Source organism: Chiloscyllium plagiosum, unplaced genomic scaffold (assembly GCF_004010195.1).
Source record: "Chiloscyllium plagiosum isolate BGI_BamShark_2017 unplaced genomic scaffold, ASM401019v2 scaf_52, whole genome shotgun sequence".
In the NCBI taxonomy this organism is placed as follows: domain Eukaryota; kingdom Metazoa; phylum Chordata; class Chondrichthyes; order Orectolobiformes; family Hemiscylliidae; genus Chiloscyllium; species Chiloscyllium plagiosum.
Window position 1 is genome coordinate 966,267 of NW_025215381.1, and position 18,272 is coordinate 984,538.

General features: G+C 44.8%; 1 protein-coding gene across 1 annotated transcript in view; it reads left to right on the top strand.

Annotated features, from left to right (window-relative positions):
• neurl4 (neuralized E3 ubiquitin protein ligase 4) overlaps positions 1-18,272 on the top strand; it is a 136,327-nt gene that overhangs the window by 58,488 nt on the left and 59,567 nt on the right. The window contains exons 12-14 of the mRNA XM_043686888.1: positions 10,697-10,773; positions 14,111-14,189; positions 16,630-16,799. Coding sequence (XP_043542823.1) covers positions 10,697-10,773; positions 14,111-14,189; positions 16,630-16,799 — 326 coding nt within the window. The remainder of the gene's footprint in view (positions 1-10,696; positions 10,774-14,110; positions 14,190-16,629; positions 16,800-18,272) is intronic.

An 18,272-nucleotide genomic window follows, 5' to 3' on the forward strand; every position in this document is an offset into this window, starting at 1 on the left:
GAGGGGCCACAAATTATCTTTTGCTGGTAGGATTGCGAAAAACCCCAAAGCATTTTATAAATATATTAAGACCACAAGAATTACTAGAGGAAGAGTGAGGCCTGTTGGAGACCAAAGGGACAATCTGTGCATGGAGCTAGAGGATGAGGCTTAAATTAATATTTCTCGTCTGTATTCACAAAGAGGAAAGACATTGTAGCTGGAGATTTCATTTGGGATGGTGAGGTTCAAGAGCATGTTAACATTAGTAAGGATGTATGCCTGTTTTAACAGGCATAAAAGTGCATAAATCCCCAGAGCCTTGTATGTATTCCAGGCTGGTTTGGGAGGAGATTGCTGAGAAATTTAATACTTGGTTGGCCAAAGCTGAAGTGTCAGATGACTGGAGGACAGCTAATGTTGTTCCTTTGTTCAAGTTGGGCAGCAGTGATAGGTCAGGTAATTACAGACCTGTTAGTCTGACATTAGTGGGAGGGAGATTCTTGGGAAAAAAATTCTGAGGGACAGGATTAATCAACTCTTAGAAAGACAGGGATTGATCAGAAATAGTCAGCACAGATCTGTTGGAGGAAAGTCCTATTTAACTAATTAGGATTTTGAATATTTGGTTTAATATATTGATAAGGGTAGTGTAGTTACATGATGAGGCCTTTAACAAGGTTCTACGTGGAAGGCTGGTCCAAAACGCAAGGGCCCATGGGATCCAAGGCAAGTTGGAAAACTGGATCCAAAATAGGCAGCTAAGGGTGATAGTGGAGGATCGTTTTGGTGACTGGAAGTCTGTAATCAACGGTGTACTACATGGATCCATGTTGAAATGCTACTTGTTTGTCATGTACATTAATGACATGGATGTGAATGTAGATGGTGTAATTATTAATTTTGCAGATGGCACCTAAATTGGTGTTGATAGTGAGGAGAATGATCTCGGATCACAGTCTGATATTATCAGCTGGTTAATGGGGCAGAGTAGTGACAGATGGAATTTAATCCTGATAAGTCTGAGTGCATTTTTAGAGATCTAATAATGGAAGGATTCACACCATGAAATAGATATCTGAAGGTGTCAGCACAGGTAGATAGGACGGTGAAGAAGGCATACAGGATGCTGTACTTCATTGACCAGGTCCCAGAATATCAGCGCAAGGAAGTCTTGTTATAAAACATTGGTTAGGCCACAGATGATACTGAGTGTGGCAATCAGAACTGCACAATTGGAAGGGCATGAGTGCAGAGGAGATTCAGCAGGATTGTTGCCTGGGATGAAAACTGTTGTGAAGGGAGACTGGGTAGGCTGAGTTTGTTTCTCCTGGAGCAGAGTCATCTGAGGAGGGGTCGGTTTTTGGAATACAAAATTGAGAGATGTAGATAGTAGAACATGACAATCCTTTTCCCCGTGGCAGATGTGTCTAAGATGAACGGCATACGTTTAAGGTGATGAATAAGTGGTTCAGAGGAGATGTGAGGAAAAGGTCTTTTACCCAGAAGGTAATGGAAAAATGGAATGTGCTGATTGGAAAGATAGTGGTGGCAGATGCCCGAGAAACATTTAAGAAGCAGCTTGATGATCATTAAAATGCCAGGGCATGGTATGGACCAAGTGCGGGTAAGTGGGGTAAGTATTTGTAAATCGTCATCATCATGGTGAGCCAAAGGTGTTTCTATGCTGTATGGCTCTACAACATAGATGCCTTTTATCGAGTCATAAAGTCATACAGCGTTTCAACAAACCCTTTGGTCCAACCAGTCTATGCCAACCATAATCCCAATTTAAGTTAGTCCCACCTCCCTACGCTTGGCCTCTACCCCGTCAAACATGTCTTGTTCATGCACTTATCCAAATATCTTTTAAACATTGTAACCGTAGCCGCATCGGCCACTTCCTCTAAGATTAGATTAGATTGGATTCCCTACAGTGTGGAAAATGGCCCTTCGGCCCAACAAGTCCACCGACCCTCCGAAGAGTAACCCATCCCACTTCTGACTAATGCACCTAACAACTATGGACAATTTAGCATGGCCAGTTCACCTGACCTGCACATCTTTGGAACTTAGGAGGAAAAGGTGAGGACTGCAGATGCTGGGGATCAGAGTTTAAAAATGTATTGCTGGAAAAGCGCAGCAGGTCAGGCAGCATCAAAAGGAGGAGGAGAATCGACGTTTCGGGCATTAGCCCTTCTTCAGGAATGAGGACGGTGTGCCAAGCAGGCTAAGATAAAAGGTAGGGAGGAGGGACTTGGGGGAGGGGCATTGGGAATGCGATACCTCCTCATTCCTGAAGAAGGGCTTATGCCCAAAACGTCGATTCTCCTTCTCCTTTGATGCTGCGTGACCAGCTGCACTTTTCCAGCAATGCATTTTTAAACTTGGGAGGAAACCAGAGTACCCGGAGGAAACCCACGCAGACACATGGAGAATGTGCAAACTCCACACAGATAGTCGCCCGAGGCTGGAATCGAACCAGGGACCCTGGTACTGTGAGGCAGCCGTGCTAACCACTGAGCCACAGTGCCAACCATTGGGCACTCTCCATGTTAAAGAGGTTGCCCTTCCTATCCTCTTAAAATTTCCCCCCCTCACCTGAAAAATATGTCCTTCTTGAAACACCCCCCACCCCCCCCACTCTAGGAAAAAGACACCTGCCGTTCACCTTATCCATGGCCCTCATTACTTTATAAACCTCTAAGGTCACCTCAACCTCCTCTGCTGAGTGAAACAGGTTCCAGCATCTCATTATAACTCTAACTTTCCATTCCAGGCAACATCCTGGTAAATCTCTTCTGACCGCTCTCCAACTTCCTGTAACAGGGGAACCAAAACTGAATGCTGTATTCCAGAAAAAGCCTCACCAGTGTACTGTACAATCTCAACACAATGTCACAACTCCTATACTCTATGAAGGCAAGCGTGCTAAACGCTTTCTTAACCATCCTGTCTATATTTTTACTGCAAACTTCAAACCCCTACATTCCAAGGCCCTACTTTTAATTGTATAACTCCTGCCCTTGGTTGTTTTTCCAAAATGTAATACCTCATATTTATCCAAATTAAACTCAATCTGCCACACTTCAGCCTATTGACCCAATTGGTCAAGATCTCTTCGTAATCTTAGAGTTATAGAGTCATAGAAATGTACAGCATGGACACATGCCGTTCGATCCAACTCGTTCATGCCAACTGGATATCCTAAATTAATCTCTGCCCATTTGCCAGCACTTGGCCCAGAACCCCTTTTCATATACCTATCCAGATGCCTTTTAAATGCTGTAATTGTACCAGCCTCCACCACTTTCTCTGGCAGCTCTTTCCAGGCATCACCCTCTTTGTGCAAAAGTTGCCCCTTAGGTCACTTTTAAATCTCTCCCCTCTCATCTTAAACCTATGTCCTCTAGTTCTGGACTACCCCACCCCAGGGAAATGATCTTGTCGATTTACTCTGTCCATGCCTATCATAATTTTGTAAACCTCTATAAGGTCACCCCTCAGCCTCCAACACTCCAGAGAAAACAGCCCCAGCCTATTCAACCTCTCCCTAACCTCCTTCACTGTCCACTGTACCACTAATTATGGTGTCATCTGTCAATTCAACCATGCCTTCTATATTCTCATATTCAATATTCTTTTTACCCACCTTATACTTAAGGAACTGGTGTGCATTATCTTCAATACTTCCAAGGTCTTACCATTCATCATGTATTCCCTGGCCTTGTTTGTCCTGCCCAAGTGCTTCACCTCGCATCTGTCTGGATTGAATTCCGTTTGCCACTGACAAGCCAATCTAACCAAGTGTCTATGTCCTCCTGTAATCGAAGGCTATTTACCACCCTACCAGTTTTTGTATCACCTATGAACTTACTGATCAACCATCCTACATTCAAATCTAAATTATTTCTATAAACCACAAGGGCCCCAATACTGACCCCTGTTGACCCCACAAGATTTAGACTTCCATTTGGAAAACACCCCTCAACCATCACCTGTGCTTCCTGCCAGTTGACTACTTGCGGATCCAAATTGCTAAATTTCCTTGGACCCCACGGGGCTTCAGTGTGAGACCTTATCAAAATCCTTGCTGAATTCCAACTAGACAAAAGTATTGTTATCATCTACGCACCTGGTATCTCTTTGGAAGATTCAGTCAAGTTTGTCAGTCATGACCTCCCCAGAACAAATTATGCTGACTGCTCATGATGAAGCTCCGCCTGCACAAGTCCAGATTAATTTTGCCCTCAGAATTGCTTCCAATATTTTCCCCACCATAGTTGTTAGACTGACTAGCCTGTAGTTTCCTGATTTATCCCTTGCTCCCTTTGAGTCAGAGTCACAGAGTCCTACGGCACGGAGACAGCCCTTTGGCCCAAAATGGTCCGTGCCGACCAAATTGTTCATCCGCGCTAACCCCATTTCCCTGCACTTGGCCCATAACCTTCTAAACCTTTTCTATCCTTTGTCCAAATGCCTTTTAAGTCTTGTTAATGTACCTGCCTCAACTACCTCCTCTGGCAGCTCATTCCATATGCGTACGACCCTGTGTGTGAAAACATTGCCCCTCAGGTTCCCTTTTATTCTTTCCCTTTTAACTAATGCCCTCTAGTCCTCAATTCCCCAATCTTGGGAAAAAGACTGAGCGCATTCACCCTTCCCATGCCTCTGATATCCATACTTCTATCAGATCCCCTCAGTCTCCTACGCTCTAGAGAAAATGTCCTAGCTTGTCCAACCTCTCCCTACAACTCAAAATTGTTGAGTCCTGGCAACATCCTTGTAAATTTCCTCTGCACTCTTTCCAATTTAATAATGTCTTTCCTACAACACGATCACCAAACGTAAACACCAAACGTAAAGTGCGGCCTCACCAACATCCTGTACAACTGCAACATAACTTCCCACCTTGTATACCCAATGCCCTGACTGATGAAGACCAGTGTGCCAAAAGCTTCCTTCCCTGCCCTGTCTACCTGGGACTCCACCTTAGGAGAATTGTGAACCTGAACTCCAAGGTCCCTCTATTCCACTACGTTCCTAAGGCCCTACCATTCACCATGAAACTCCTACCTTGATTTGACTTTCCAAAATGCAAGACCTCACACTTATCGATATTAAACTCCATTTCTCGGCCCACTTCCCCAGCTGATCAAGGTCCTGCTGCAATTCTGATAACCTTCCTCACTGTCCACAATACCGCCGATTTTAGTGTCATCAGCAAACATACTAATCGTGCTTTGTACATTCTCATTCAAATCATTATTATAGATAACAAATAGCAATGGACCCAGCACCGACTCCTGAGGCACTCCACTAGTCACAGACCTCCAGCCAACATGTATCCTTCCACTATTACTCTCTGCTTCCTACCATCAAACCATTTGTGTATCCAATTTGCCAGCTTCCCCTGGATTCCATGCGATCTAACCTTCCGGGACAGCCGACCATGTGGAACCTTATCAAAGGCATTACTGAAATCATATAGACTACTTCTACTGCTCTACCCTTGTCAATTTTCCTGGTCACTTCATCAGAGGACTCTTAACAAATTCGTAAGGCGTGATCTCCTTTGCACAAAGCCATGCTGACTACTCCTAATCGAACCCTGTCTTTCCAAATGCATGCATATTCTATCTCTCAATCTTCCCAAGTAACTTACCTACCATAGATTACTGGTCTATAGAACATTACAGCACAGTACAGGCCCTTTGGCCCTCAATGTTGCGCCGACTTATAGTTCCCAGGTTTTTCTTTGCAGCCCTTCTTGAATAAGGCCACAACATTTGTTACCCTCCAGTTTTCCAGGACCTCACCCTTTGCTAACGCTGATGCAAACGTATCAGCCAGAGCCCCTGCAATTTCTTTTCTAGCCTGTTGCAGTGTTCTTGGATATATCCAGTCAAAACCAGGAGATTTATCCACCTTCATATATTCTAATGCATCCAACACCACCTCTACTATTACAGATATGGACTGTCTCCAAGGCGTCAGCACTAACTTTCCCAAGTTCCCAAGTCTTCATATCTTTCTCCACAGTAAGCACAGAGGAGAAATATTCATTGAGGACCTCCCCCTCTCCTGTGGCTCAACACGTACATGTCTACTTTGGTCTTTGAGGGGTCCTACTCTCTCTCTAGTTATGTTTTTTCCTTTAATGTACTGAATGAACCTCTTTGGATTCACTCTAATCTTCTCAGCTAAGGCCCCCTTTGTCCCTCTTTCCTCCTCCTGATTTCCTTCTTCAGTAAACTCCTGTTGCCCCCTGTTTTCCCCCCTTTGAACCCAGCTGCCTGTCCCTGAGCCATGCCTCCTTTTTCTGGACAAAGCCTCAATATCTCTTGTCATCCATGGTTCCCTATTCCTGTCAACACCCACTTTCACCCTCACAAGAACATATGGACTTTTGCACTTTAGCTATCTCACTTTTTTAAAGGTCTCCCACTTGCCGGAGGTCCCTTTGCCTGTAAACAAAATATTCCAATCAACTTCTGCAAGCTCCTGTCTAATTCCATCAAACTTCGCCTTGCCCCAGTTTAGCACTTGAACATGTAGACCAGTTTGGTCACTCTTCATCACTGTTTAAAAATTAATAGAGCCATGGTCACTGGTCCCAAAGTGCTCCCCCACTGTCACCTCTGTCAGTTGTGCTGCCCTGTTTCCCAAGAGTAGATCAAGTTTTGCCCCTTCCCGAGCAGGACTTCTATATGCTGGTTGAGGAAACCTTCCTGAATGAACTTAACAAATTCCACCCCATCTCAGCCTATTGCAGTCCTAGTCTAGTTAAGAAAATTAAAACCCCTACTAAGACAACCCTATTGTTCCTGCAAGTCTCCCCAATCTCCCTGCATATTTGTTCCTCTAATTCCCGTTGACTATTTGAGGACCTATAGTACAACCCCAATAACATCGCCATCCCCTCCTTATTTCTTAGCTCCACCCACAAAGCCTTGCTGCATGATTCTTCAGTTATTTCCTCTCTGATTATTGCCGTGATACTCATCTTAATCAAAAATGTAACTCCCCCTCTCTTCCTTCCACCACCCCTGTCCTGCCCAAAGCACCTGTACCCTGGCACGTTATGCTGCCAGTCCTGTCCCTCCCTTAGCCATGTTTTTGTAATGGCTATGAAATCCCTGTCCCACGCCCTGAATTCATCAGCCCAACCTGTCAGCCCTCTTGCATTGAAATAGATACAATTTAGTCCAACAGGCATTGCTTGCTCCCTGTGGTGTTCCAACCTGACCTGCCTCTTCATTTTACTATTTCTGATTACTGTCTCCCCTTCCCGACTCGCACTTGCCTCCCTACTGTTGAGGATCCCACCTCCCTGCCAGTCTAGTTTAAACCTTCCTGTGTTGAACTGGCAAACTTGGCCGCCAAGGTATTGGTCCTCTTTCCAGTTCAGATGCTACCCGTCCCTCTTGAGGTCACCTCTGCTCCAGAAAAGATCCCAATGATCTAAAAATCTGAATCCCTGCCTTAGCCATGCTTTCACCTGCCATACCCTCCTGTTCATACCCTAACTAGCAAATGGCTCTGGAAATTAGCAGCGTCGAGGTACTGGTTTTAACTTTTTTTCCCTCGTGCTCTGTAATCACTCTGCAGGACCTCCTCCCTATTTCTACCTGTGTCATTTGTGCCAAAGTGTACAATGATTTCTGCCTGCTCACCCTCCCCTTCGAGAATGTTCTGCAGCCGCTCCAAGACATCATGGACCCTGGAACCCAGGAAGCGACACACCATCCTGGATTCCCATTTGTGGGCACAGAATCTCTTGTCTGTCCCCCTAACTATTGAATCTCCTATCACTAGGGTCCCTGTTTACCTTTACCCTTTCCCACTGTGCCCCGGAGTCAATCGTAGTACCACCAACCTGGCTACTGCTACCTTCCCCTAATGGTCATTCCCACCTCCTCTTTCTCTCTCCCCCCCCCCCCCCCCCCCCCCCCACAAACAGCATCCAAAACAGTGTACTTGCTTTCGAGAGGAGTGACCACGGGGGATTCCTGCATACTCTGCCTACTCCTTTTGCCTTTCCTCGTGGTCACCCATTTATTCTCTGCCTGCATTTAGGTGTGACCACCTCACTAAATCTCTGATCTGTGAAGTGCTTGGCATCTCTGATGATCTTCAGTGCATCCAGCTCCAACTCCTTAACACGGTCGCCTTGAATAACAGTACTCCATTGGCTGTCCTCCGATCATCTGCCACTTCTCCTGTGGTCAGAGAGGAATCGAAAATGTTTGCAAGTGCCCCTGGTATTCCCTCCCTTGCTTCACTCAACAACCTTGGATGTATTTTATCTGGCCCTAGAGGCATATCTACTTTTACGCCTGTCAGACCACTCAATCTCCTCACTGCATATGTAGATTTTATTAATGGTATCACAGACCTTTTCCTTGATTTCTGTACTGAGATATTCCCTATCACACCAAGCCATGATATTCATTGAGAACCCTACCGACACTATCTGACTCCATGCACAAATTACTGCCAGTTACCAAAATTACAGAGACAGGGAGGAGTTTGGGATAGAAAGAGGTGACAGGGTTAGAGAGAGATGAGTCTGTGCAGTACTTTGATAACCAGGACGAGATTTGTGTAACCAAGAGACATTGTAAGGGAACAGAGCAAATTCGATTGCTGAACAAGGCCGGTTACAAATTTGGGCACGGACGGCAGAAGTTAGGTAGCCGTATTTGCTGATTCTTGGATCATGGGGTGGCTGGTCAGTGGTGTTTTCATTCAAGGTCAAGTAAATCATACGACAGACCTGCAAGCTGGAAAAAAGTGAGCCAGTCCATCAAATACCCACAGCATTCCTATCTGGAGTTTAATGACTCAACACAATTCTACCACCCTACCATCATTCCACAATTCTCCCCACATGCCTCCTCCCCAAAAAGCCAAATAATGTCTTTTCAGGTAATTGATTAAGTGCAGGAAAGTATTCCGATTCCATGCTGAGAGTGTAGCACTCTCACTGGGGTGAGACCGTCATCAGTTCAAATTCCACTTCAGAGATCTTAGCTCCAGAGTGGGGGGACAATATCTCAGCCTGTATTTATTCCTCAAATTAACATTGACGTGTATAACAGGTTATGTGACTTATTCTGACATTGCTAGATTATTGGATCTTACTGTGTGTGCCAAGAAAACAATGACTGCAAGTCAGAGGAACATTATTGGCTGCATTGGGAAGCATTGGAGAAAAGTGGTTTTCATTGTTTAATGTGATGTGAACTCTGATCCAGTCATGAACTGGACCTGCTGTACCTTGGAAGAGTGCAGCATGTGAGCAGTTGCCGTAGCAGAGATTCGCTCTCATAGGCATTGCATTGCCCATTTTATATTGTAGCATCCCTTCCCTCTTGTGACCTTCATAACATTACTAAAAAAGGCAGGTTTTGTTGGGTTTTTTTTGTCTTTCTCTAATCCTCACCTCATAAGAATCTCAAACAAGATTTATATAGTGTGAGATGAGAGTTCACTGGAAATGTAGTTTTCTTTTTCTCTGCTGTTTTGAATTGTGTTGATGAGTGCGAAATGAAAAGCTTTGATAAAATTTATTTTTTCAGCAATATACAGGTTCTGTGCTGCCTATCTATTCCTAATATTTCTCAGTCTTTCCATCCACTACTCTGCCAATCAGGTTACGAATGCCCAATTGCTTTGACTCTGATGTGGTGTCATGTGTTGAATTGGGGTCAAGAGACAATGTCGGGAGACATGGCATTATGGCGTTGAGAGGCGTGGGGTTTGGAAAAGATGTCGGGAGATGTGGGCATTGGGGACAACATTGAGAGGCATGGGGTCAGGGAGTGACATTGGGTGGCGTGGGTGTGTGGTGAGGGTTCGCTGTCAACATAAGATGTGGGCTCAGGTCATTGTGAAGAGGTTTAGATTAGATTACATTACAGTGTGGAAACAGGCCCTTCAGCCCAACAAGTCCACACCGACCCGCCGAAGCGCAACCCACCCATACCCCTAACCTAACACTACGGGAAATTTATTATGGCCAATTCACCTGACCCTGCACATCTTTGGACTGTGGGAGGAAACCGGAGCACCCGGAGGAAACCCACGCAGACATGGGGAGAACGTGCAAACTCCACACAGTCAGTCGCCTTAGGCGGGAATTGAACCCGGGTCTCTGGTGCTGTGAGGCAGCAGTGCTAACCACTGTGCCACCGTGCCGCCCAGGTGTGAGGTCAAGGACCCTGGAACTGGGAGGTCAGAGCCTATCATGCCTCCATTATAACAAGAACTAGGCTTCAAATATAAAAAGTGTGAAGCACTTTGAAACATCCTTGGGCCTTGAAAGGTGCTATGGAAATGCAAGTCTGTTTGCTATTCCTCTGTCAGAATTTTGAGCCTGATAAATGAAGGTACGTATTCAGTACCAAACTGAAAAAGAGTAATCTTGATTTTATCAAAGGCTTTAAGTTCCTGGAGTCATTCAGGAACAAATGAAAGATTCTGGTACAGTTTCCTTGAATGAAGGTCCAGTGATTCCTTGGATAAGGGACTTTTCTTGCCAGGAGATTCTGAATAGAATCGAATATGCCGATGTTCTTGGGGGATCTTATTAGTTGGAGGGTCAGGTTTGAGGGCAAGACATGCCTTCTTCTTGCTTCTATTTGTGAAGTTATCAGTTGCTTTCTTTAAAAAAAAATACTTTCAACAACTAGCTTGTTGATTTACTTTTCAGAGCATTGAGAGAAGGAGAGATGTTTGAAATATTGATTCAGAAAATGGTAGACCGGTGGTCTGGATCCATCGAGGCAGGTGAGTAACAAAATAGGTGACTTCCCGATAGAGTGAGAGGTGAGCTGAGGCTCACACCAGAAGGGGGGCTGCAATCGCCCAGTCCCTGCTGGAAAGTCTATACCTGTGACGATGATCAATCTTGAGACTGGCCCAGGCGGCCACTGGTCAAGAAACAGTTTGTAGCCACCATGCTGGTTTTCACAGAGGTCTGTAGTGGGGTCATTCAAAACGTTTCTGGCATTGATGCCCAGAAATTGGCACCTAAAAGTTAGAGACAGGTATGCATGCAACTCTGAAATCTGGAAGCTTAGCTACCAACCCCATATCCCGAGCCAAACTTCCATGTTTTACTCTTTGACGTCACCCAAATGCTGCAGCTATGGATTTCTGTAGCTGACAACTAAAGTGAGCTCCACTGTGAATCATCTCATGGAGAACTGTCTTCCCAAGTACATGATCTGAAGTGTCACTCACATCAACTTTTCCTGTTCGCCTATGGAATCTAATCCTTTGGACCCAGTTGCACTGTGAGTAAGCTTCACACTGGCCCGTGTGTTTCCCAAGTTGAGATCAACAAAGTGTCACCGAAGCTGGGAATCTGAAATAAAAACAGAAAATGCAGGAAGCACTCTTAGGATCAGGCAGAGAAACAATTTGCATTTCCTTCAAATCTTTGGGGAGAAGATGTGATGTCGTGGTAATGTCACTAGGATAGCTATCTCGATTCAAATCCCATCATGGCAGCCGGTCGATCCGTCAATAAATCTGGAACATAAAGTGAATCTCGGTAATGGTGACCGTATATCGATCACTGATTGTATACCACTCGCAGAAATGTTATGCTGAAGTAGGAGTGTATGGAGATAGCCTAGACCCTAACTCTTTGTTATTTTTAAAGCAAGTGTGAGGCATGTTCCAGATGCAGTTCGATTAGTCAAACTACTAGGCTTGAAGCAAAACTTATTTATTCATGCACTATAATTAAAATATAAGCAAACAAAAGAAGAATTGGAAGAACAACTCTATTGGAAAACTTAGCAATAATAGATAATTTAACTGCTGAACAGCAATTGTTCCAATATAGTAGCATCCCGTAAACATACCCTTCAGGAAGTCAATTATCTCCCATGAAATTCTCCAGTCCAAGAGGACAGAACATCAAGCGAAAAGTGTGTGCGAGAGAGAGAGAGAGAGAAAACTGAAGCGTTTTGCTATCGCAGGGAAAGATGTATAACTGTTTCCAAACCCAACAGCCACTGAAAGTTGAACTGAAATGCTGGTTCTGTGGGAGCTTGGCCCCACCCCTTCATGCTGCTTCTATTGTTCCAACTTGAAAAAAAAATAGCCCAAGGTCTCTCGAGCTGTTGACTTTATTGATTGGGAACAGACCATTCTATCTTGACCTCTCTTTGTCAAAAAAAAAGGGCAAAAGACACCTTTTAAAGCCATATTATCATCACAGGAGGAATAGTATCTGAACTGGCTCTCTGGCCATTTTAACTTAGTCAATCTGCTCCTTTTTCCCATTAACCTTGCACGTTGTATCTGTTGAAATAAGCATCAAGTGCCCTCTTCAATGCGTCAATTAAACCTGCCAACACCACACTTCCAGCAATGTACCAGGGTGTACCATTCACTGTACAAGGGTTTTTCTTTTTCTCCATAAGACATAGGAGCAGAAATTAGGCCATTCACCCCATCAAGTCTGCTCTGCCATTCAATTATGACTGATAACTTTCTAACCCCGTTCTCCTGCTTTCTCCCTGTAACCCTTGGTCCCCTTGACAATCAAGAACCTATAGATCTCAGTCTTAAATATACTCAATGACCTGGTCTCTACAATCTTCTGTGGCAGTGAGCCTCACATTTGCTTCTTTTGCAAACATTTTAAGACTGTGTCTTCTGTGTCTTGGTCCTTTTACATCTCCCTATGCAATTTGTCCAGAACCATCACGATTCTGAAAACTTCTATCAAATCTCCTCTCACAGGAAAACATTCCGACTTCTCCAATCTTTATTCATAACTAAATTGTCTTGTTCCTGATCTATTCTTGAAAGCGGCTTTTACACTCCCTCCAGTGCGTTCACATCAACGTTCCTGCTCATTTTTCTGCCTCAGCAGACCCCTTAGTCTGTGTGTGACAGTGACTGCCAGAACTAGAAGCCAGTGTTGACATCCTGCTCTCCGTGCCACAGACCTTAGAGTCACTGCAATTAGAGGGAAAGTTGGTTTACATCCTTCTTTTTGTGTGGCACCCAGAATTTGTGCAAAGTACCACAACTGAGTTGTTAAAAACATCCATCCAGTTAACAAATCTTCTTTTTGAAGAGAAAGCTGCTTCCTTACCCAACCTGTCCTCCATGGGACTACAAGCTTGTAGCAATGGGGTTGATTCTACACTGCTATATGGAACAGTTGACCAAGCCACTCAGTTCGAAGGTAGTTAGGGATGGGCAGTAAATGCTGGACTAGCCAGCAAACACCCCACATCCCATAAAAAAGTAAAGAAAAGAACCTGTTACGGCGCCCAACTTTTTAATCCGCCTGATGAAATGTGAACAGATATTGCCTGATCTGCTGATTATTTGCAGCATTGCCTGTTTTTATTCCAGACTAAGTAGGTGTGCATGCATCAGTCACAGTTGCTGATAGACTCTGTGGTTAAATGATGTGCATGATTATATGACTAATTTATTTTAGACAGCCTCCCATTACTGTGTATGTATTTATATTGTGTATGTGTATAACTAAATATACATATTTTGGCGAGTCTGAGGGATGTTTCTTGGTAATGCACATGTCTGCATTAATAATGTACCATAGAATCCCTACAGCGTGGAAACAGGCCATTTCTCCCATCAAGTCCACTCCAACCCTCCGAAGAGTGTCCCACCCAGACCCATTCCCTCACCCTATTACCCCTGACTATTACCCCATTTCCCCTGACTACTGCACCTCAGCTACACAACCCTGAACACTATGGGCAATATAGTATGGCCAATTCACCCTGAAGTGGACATCTTTGGGAGGAAACTGGAGCACCCAGAGGAAACCCACGCAGACACGGGGAGAATGTGCAAACTCCACACAGGCAGTTGCCCGAGGGTGGAATTGAACCCAGGTTCCTGGCGCTGTGAGGCAACAGTGCTAACCACTGTGCCACCCTAGATTGTAGCTTGTGCTTGTGTTGTAAGTGCCCAGTGTTGCATGCTGTTTGTATATATTCTGTTTGAACGAGCTGTGTTAAATCCATTTGTTGTGCTGTGTTCATTCTGCTGTGTGTTTTTCCCATTATTATCCACTTTAATCACATTTTTCCTGTCATAGTTAATATTGAGACTCCCCCTTATTTAGGAGTTACAGCAATCCGTCCGGATGACCTCGAGTTTCCCAGCACTATGACGGATATAGACTATGACACTTGGATGCTGAGGTAATGCCGAAATTGGAATGCTTTGTTTGGGGGGGTTTGTGGTAGAAGGGGTGGTGAATTTATTTCATATTAGATCTGGCGTTAATCTCGGTTCACTCTTCCTTGTCCAGAGAGGCTCCACCTTTGAGGTGTGGCCAGGAATGACACTGATGCTGGTCAAGCCATGGTTTTTGCTCCAACTGGCTCAGCGTGTTAGGCAATGGCTGTGGAGCCCTCACCCTGGTGTTTGAGAGGCACATGACACTCTTTGTAGTATGGCTCCTGCTCCACACTCTGACACCTGCAGGAGAAAGTCAGACAGGCCATTGATCAAAGGAGGACACATTGTTATGGGCATTTTGTGGCAATGCTCTCTAATGTTGGAACCATTTCAGGCATGGAGATGAACTCGGTCATTTGCTGTCGATCAGAATTGATGGAGGGAGAGGTGAATGGGCGTGACGAAGAGAACATGGAACCTAATGTCCATGCATGTCTAATTCAATGCCAACGCAGTCTGGCTAGAAAAGGAACTAAGGCAGAGCAAGTTCAGCCACATGGTGTGTCAAGGGAGTAAGGCAAGGCTGGATGGCCTCTACTTTAATGCCAGGAATGTTTGAAGTAAGACTGATGAGTTAAGGGTATGGATTAACACGTGGAACTGTGATTTTGTTCCTATCACAGAGATGTGTTTGAGAGAGGGATAAGACTGGCAACTTATTGTTCTGGGATATAGAATCTTAAGGTAAGACAGGGAAGGGTGAAAAAGTGAAGTTGGTGTCACATTATTAGTTAAAAAGTCAGTTGCTGCAGTAAGGAGGGATGCTATCTTGGAAGAGTCGACACGAGACTTTGTAGATAGAACTTGGGAATAAAAAGTGAATTATAAGTCTCCAAACAATGAGCGGGCAATTGAGAAGCAGTTAGGTAGTCAGTTCACTAAGGTTTGCACATACAGTAATACAGTAGTTATATTAAGGGATTTCAACTATACCAGTTGGGATAATCCTAGTATAAAGGGTTTAGAGAGGAGATTTCTGGCAGGATCTGGCCAAAATCGACTAGGAACAGTTACTTCAGAGTAAATCTGCAGCAGAACAGTGGGAAGCATACAAAAAGTTACTGGGGGAGGACATGTCCAACACAACCCTTTAGGGTGAAAACTAGGAGCAGCAAGGGCAGAGATTCACAGATGCCTCGGAAAAGGAAGTGGTGGAGACCTTAGAAAATATAAAGGTGGATAAATCTCCAGGACCTGATCTAGTGTACCTCAGGGAAGTTAGGGAGGAAATTGTGGGGCCCCTTGCAGAAATATTTGTATCATCTATAAATACAGGTGAGGTGCTAAATGACTGGAGAATTGTTATGTTGTGTCTTTGTTCAAGAAGGGATGTAAGGAGAAGCCTGGAACTATACACCGGTGCGTCTGACTTCGGAGGTGGGTAAGTTATTGGAAGTGATTTTGAAAAATAGGATTTATATGCATTTGAAGAGGCAAGGTATGATTTGGGATAGTTAGCATGGTTTGCGCAAGGGAAATCGTGTCTCACAAACTTGATTGAGTTTTTTGAGAACATAACCAAAAAGATTGAGGGCAGAGCGGTAGACATTGTTTCCATGGACTTCAGTAAAGCTTTTGACGAGGTTCTATGTAATAGATGGGGGGGAAAAAAATGGCGTAATGGCAGGATAGGAAGAGGTGTAGTGCCTGGAGAAGGTTACAGAGATGGGAAGAGGTGTAGTGCCTGGAGGAGGTTACAGCGATAGGGAGGGGCATCAGAGCTAGATCAGGTAATGGAAATAGAGAAGTCTGTAGGGGCTGGATAGGAGGGACTTTTTGGAACTGGTGGAGATCAGAGATGAAGAGGGAGAGATCATCGATCAATTTTTGAAAGTTTTGATGAGAACTTTTAACATTTAGATGTTGTCAGCCTGGGAACCAGTTCAGGATCATTAGCACAGAGACCATTTGGTCTCTTGAGCCTGTGCCCACATTGTTAGAGTCGAGAGTGTGGTTCTGGAAAAGCACAACAGGTCAGGCAGCATCCGAGGAGCAGGAGAATCGATGTTTCGGGCGTGAGCCCTTCATCAGGAAGCCTCATTCCTAATGAAGGGCTTATGCCTGAAATGTCGATTCTCCTGCTCCTTGGATGCTGCCTGACCTGCTGTGCTTTTCCAGCACCACGTTCCCAACTCTGATCTCCAGCATCTGCAGTCCTCACTTTCTTCCACATTGTTCAATCCTGACTGACCCTGCTTTGATTCCTGCTGTCCCTAATGGTATGCACAGGTTTTCCTTGACCAATCGCGAGAGGAGCTTATCCCAGTCTTTATTGGTGCAATCAGTTCTCTGCATTGCAGAGTTGGTATGCATGGGTGTGTCTCATTGCCTGTTGTGAGTGGCTTCAGTCCTTAACGTCTTTCTGGTGGTCTTGACTTATCACCCCCATCCCATTTTCAGTGGCACAGCTATCATGCAAGATGGGAACACGATGCGCAACAATTATGGCTGTGATCTGGACTCATTAACCACTGGCTCACGAATTGGGATGATGCGCAGCTTGAATGGTGACCTCCATTACTACATCAACGGGGTGGATCAGGGCGTGGCGTGCCTGGGCCTACCACCAGGTAAGTTATCACCATGAGGTAGATGTGCTTCGTGTCTGACCATGACGGAGGGAGGATCCATCAGCAAACATTGATGTACTGACCAGCTTTCACTCACATCTGGCATATGGAGACAGCAGTCTGTCAATCAGTTTGAAAGCTTTGACTCAGTAGGGAGAGCACTTTTTCTCTTCTTTCGTGCTGTCTTTCGTTCTCCCATGATGCTGTCTCTTGCTGATATTCTATTGCTGTGTAATCCTGACACCCTCATTCCCTTGCGATCGCACTCTGTCATGCTGTCTTATTCTATTTCACTTCCACTCACATCCCCTCAGCCATGTTCTTTCAGTTTTTCACTGTGTCACGCTGTCTTGCTGTCTTTCATTCTTGCTCCTGTTCCCGTGTTCCTTCGCACTCATTCCCTCACTATGGCCTCTTGCGCTTTCTTGTTCTCTTGCCCCCTCTCCTGCATTTTAAAAAATATTTGTTCATGGGAAGTGGGCGCTTGTGGCATAGAGAAGGTGGTGTGCGCTGCCTTCTTGATGTTGTTAACATGTTGGGAAATACTGTCAGGAAGGGAGTTCCAGAATTTTGACCCAGCAACAATGAAGAAACAGCAATATTCTTCCAAGTCAGAATTTTGAAGGTTCTATATTTCATCTTTCACACTCCATCTCTTTCTATCGATCTCTCTCTTTTCCTTCTAAACCAAATGCTTATTGGTTAAATCCCTCTTCTCAGGATTTAAGGTCATTTTCCAAGTCTGACACTGCCCAGTTGTGAAGGCAGTACCCTTGAGAAGAGATGTGAAAACTGAAGCCCCCACACCCTGAAAGGTCCCACATGTAGCCCTCTCTACTTGGCTGGAGGGAAGAGCCTCGTCCCTTGTGGTGCTCAGCTTTGAGTTAACACTCCAGTCAGCTAGTGCATGAAATGGTGTATAAACCCTTTTCGCATGGAGTCACTGTGAGTTCAGCAATCAGGAGTCAGTCCAGGGGCACAGCAGCCTTGTAGTCCCTTACCTCAGCAGGAGCTGATGTTGTCAGAAGAGCCTGTCCTTGTCTCTGAAACTGTATTTCTCCCAATTGGAATGATTTAAGATAAGGGAAAGAAATGCCTGAGAGCAAAAAGGGAAGGGGGATGAGGGGGGTGCGCATTCATCAACGAGCTAACCATGCAAGTGTTTTCCTTTTAAACTGTAGGTGGCAGGTGAAGCCTTGGGCGACATTGTAGGAATACCTGTCATCAAGCTGTTCACAGGGGTTGTCTTTGGGGATCCATTGGCTTTAAGAAGAGTAATCTCCATCTCCATCATATTTCTTAACAAAGGATGGACCGTGATCAACATGCTGAGTGCGTAGTTGCAGCCCGTCTTATCTCAGCTAGATTTTCATGTTCAGTTGCATCTCGGAGACAAGGCTACCTGACATTGAGATTACCTGTTATTCTTCACCTCCCCGAGCAGTGCTGCCCAGTTTCCAGTGGAGAGTAGAA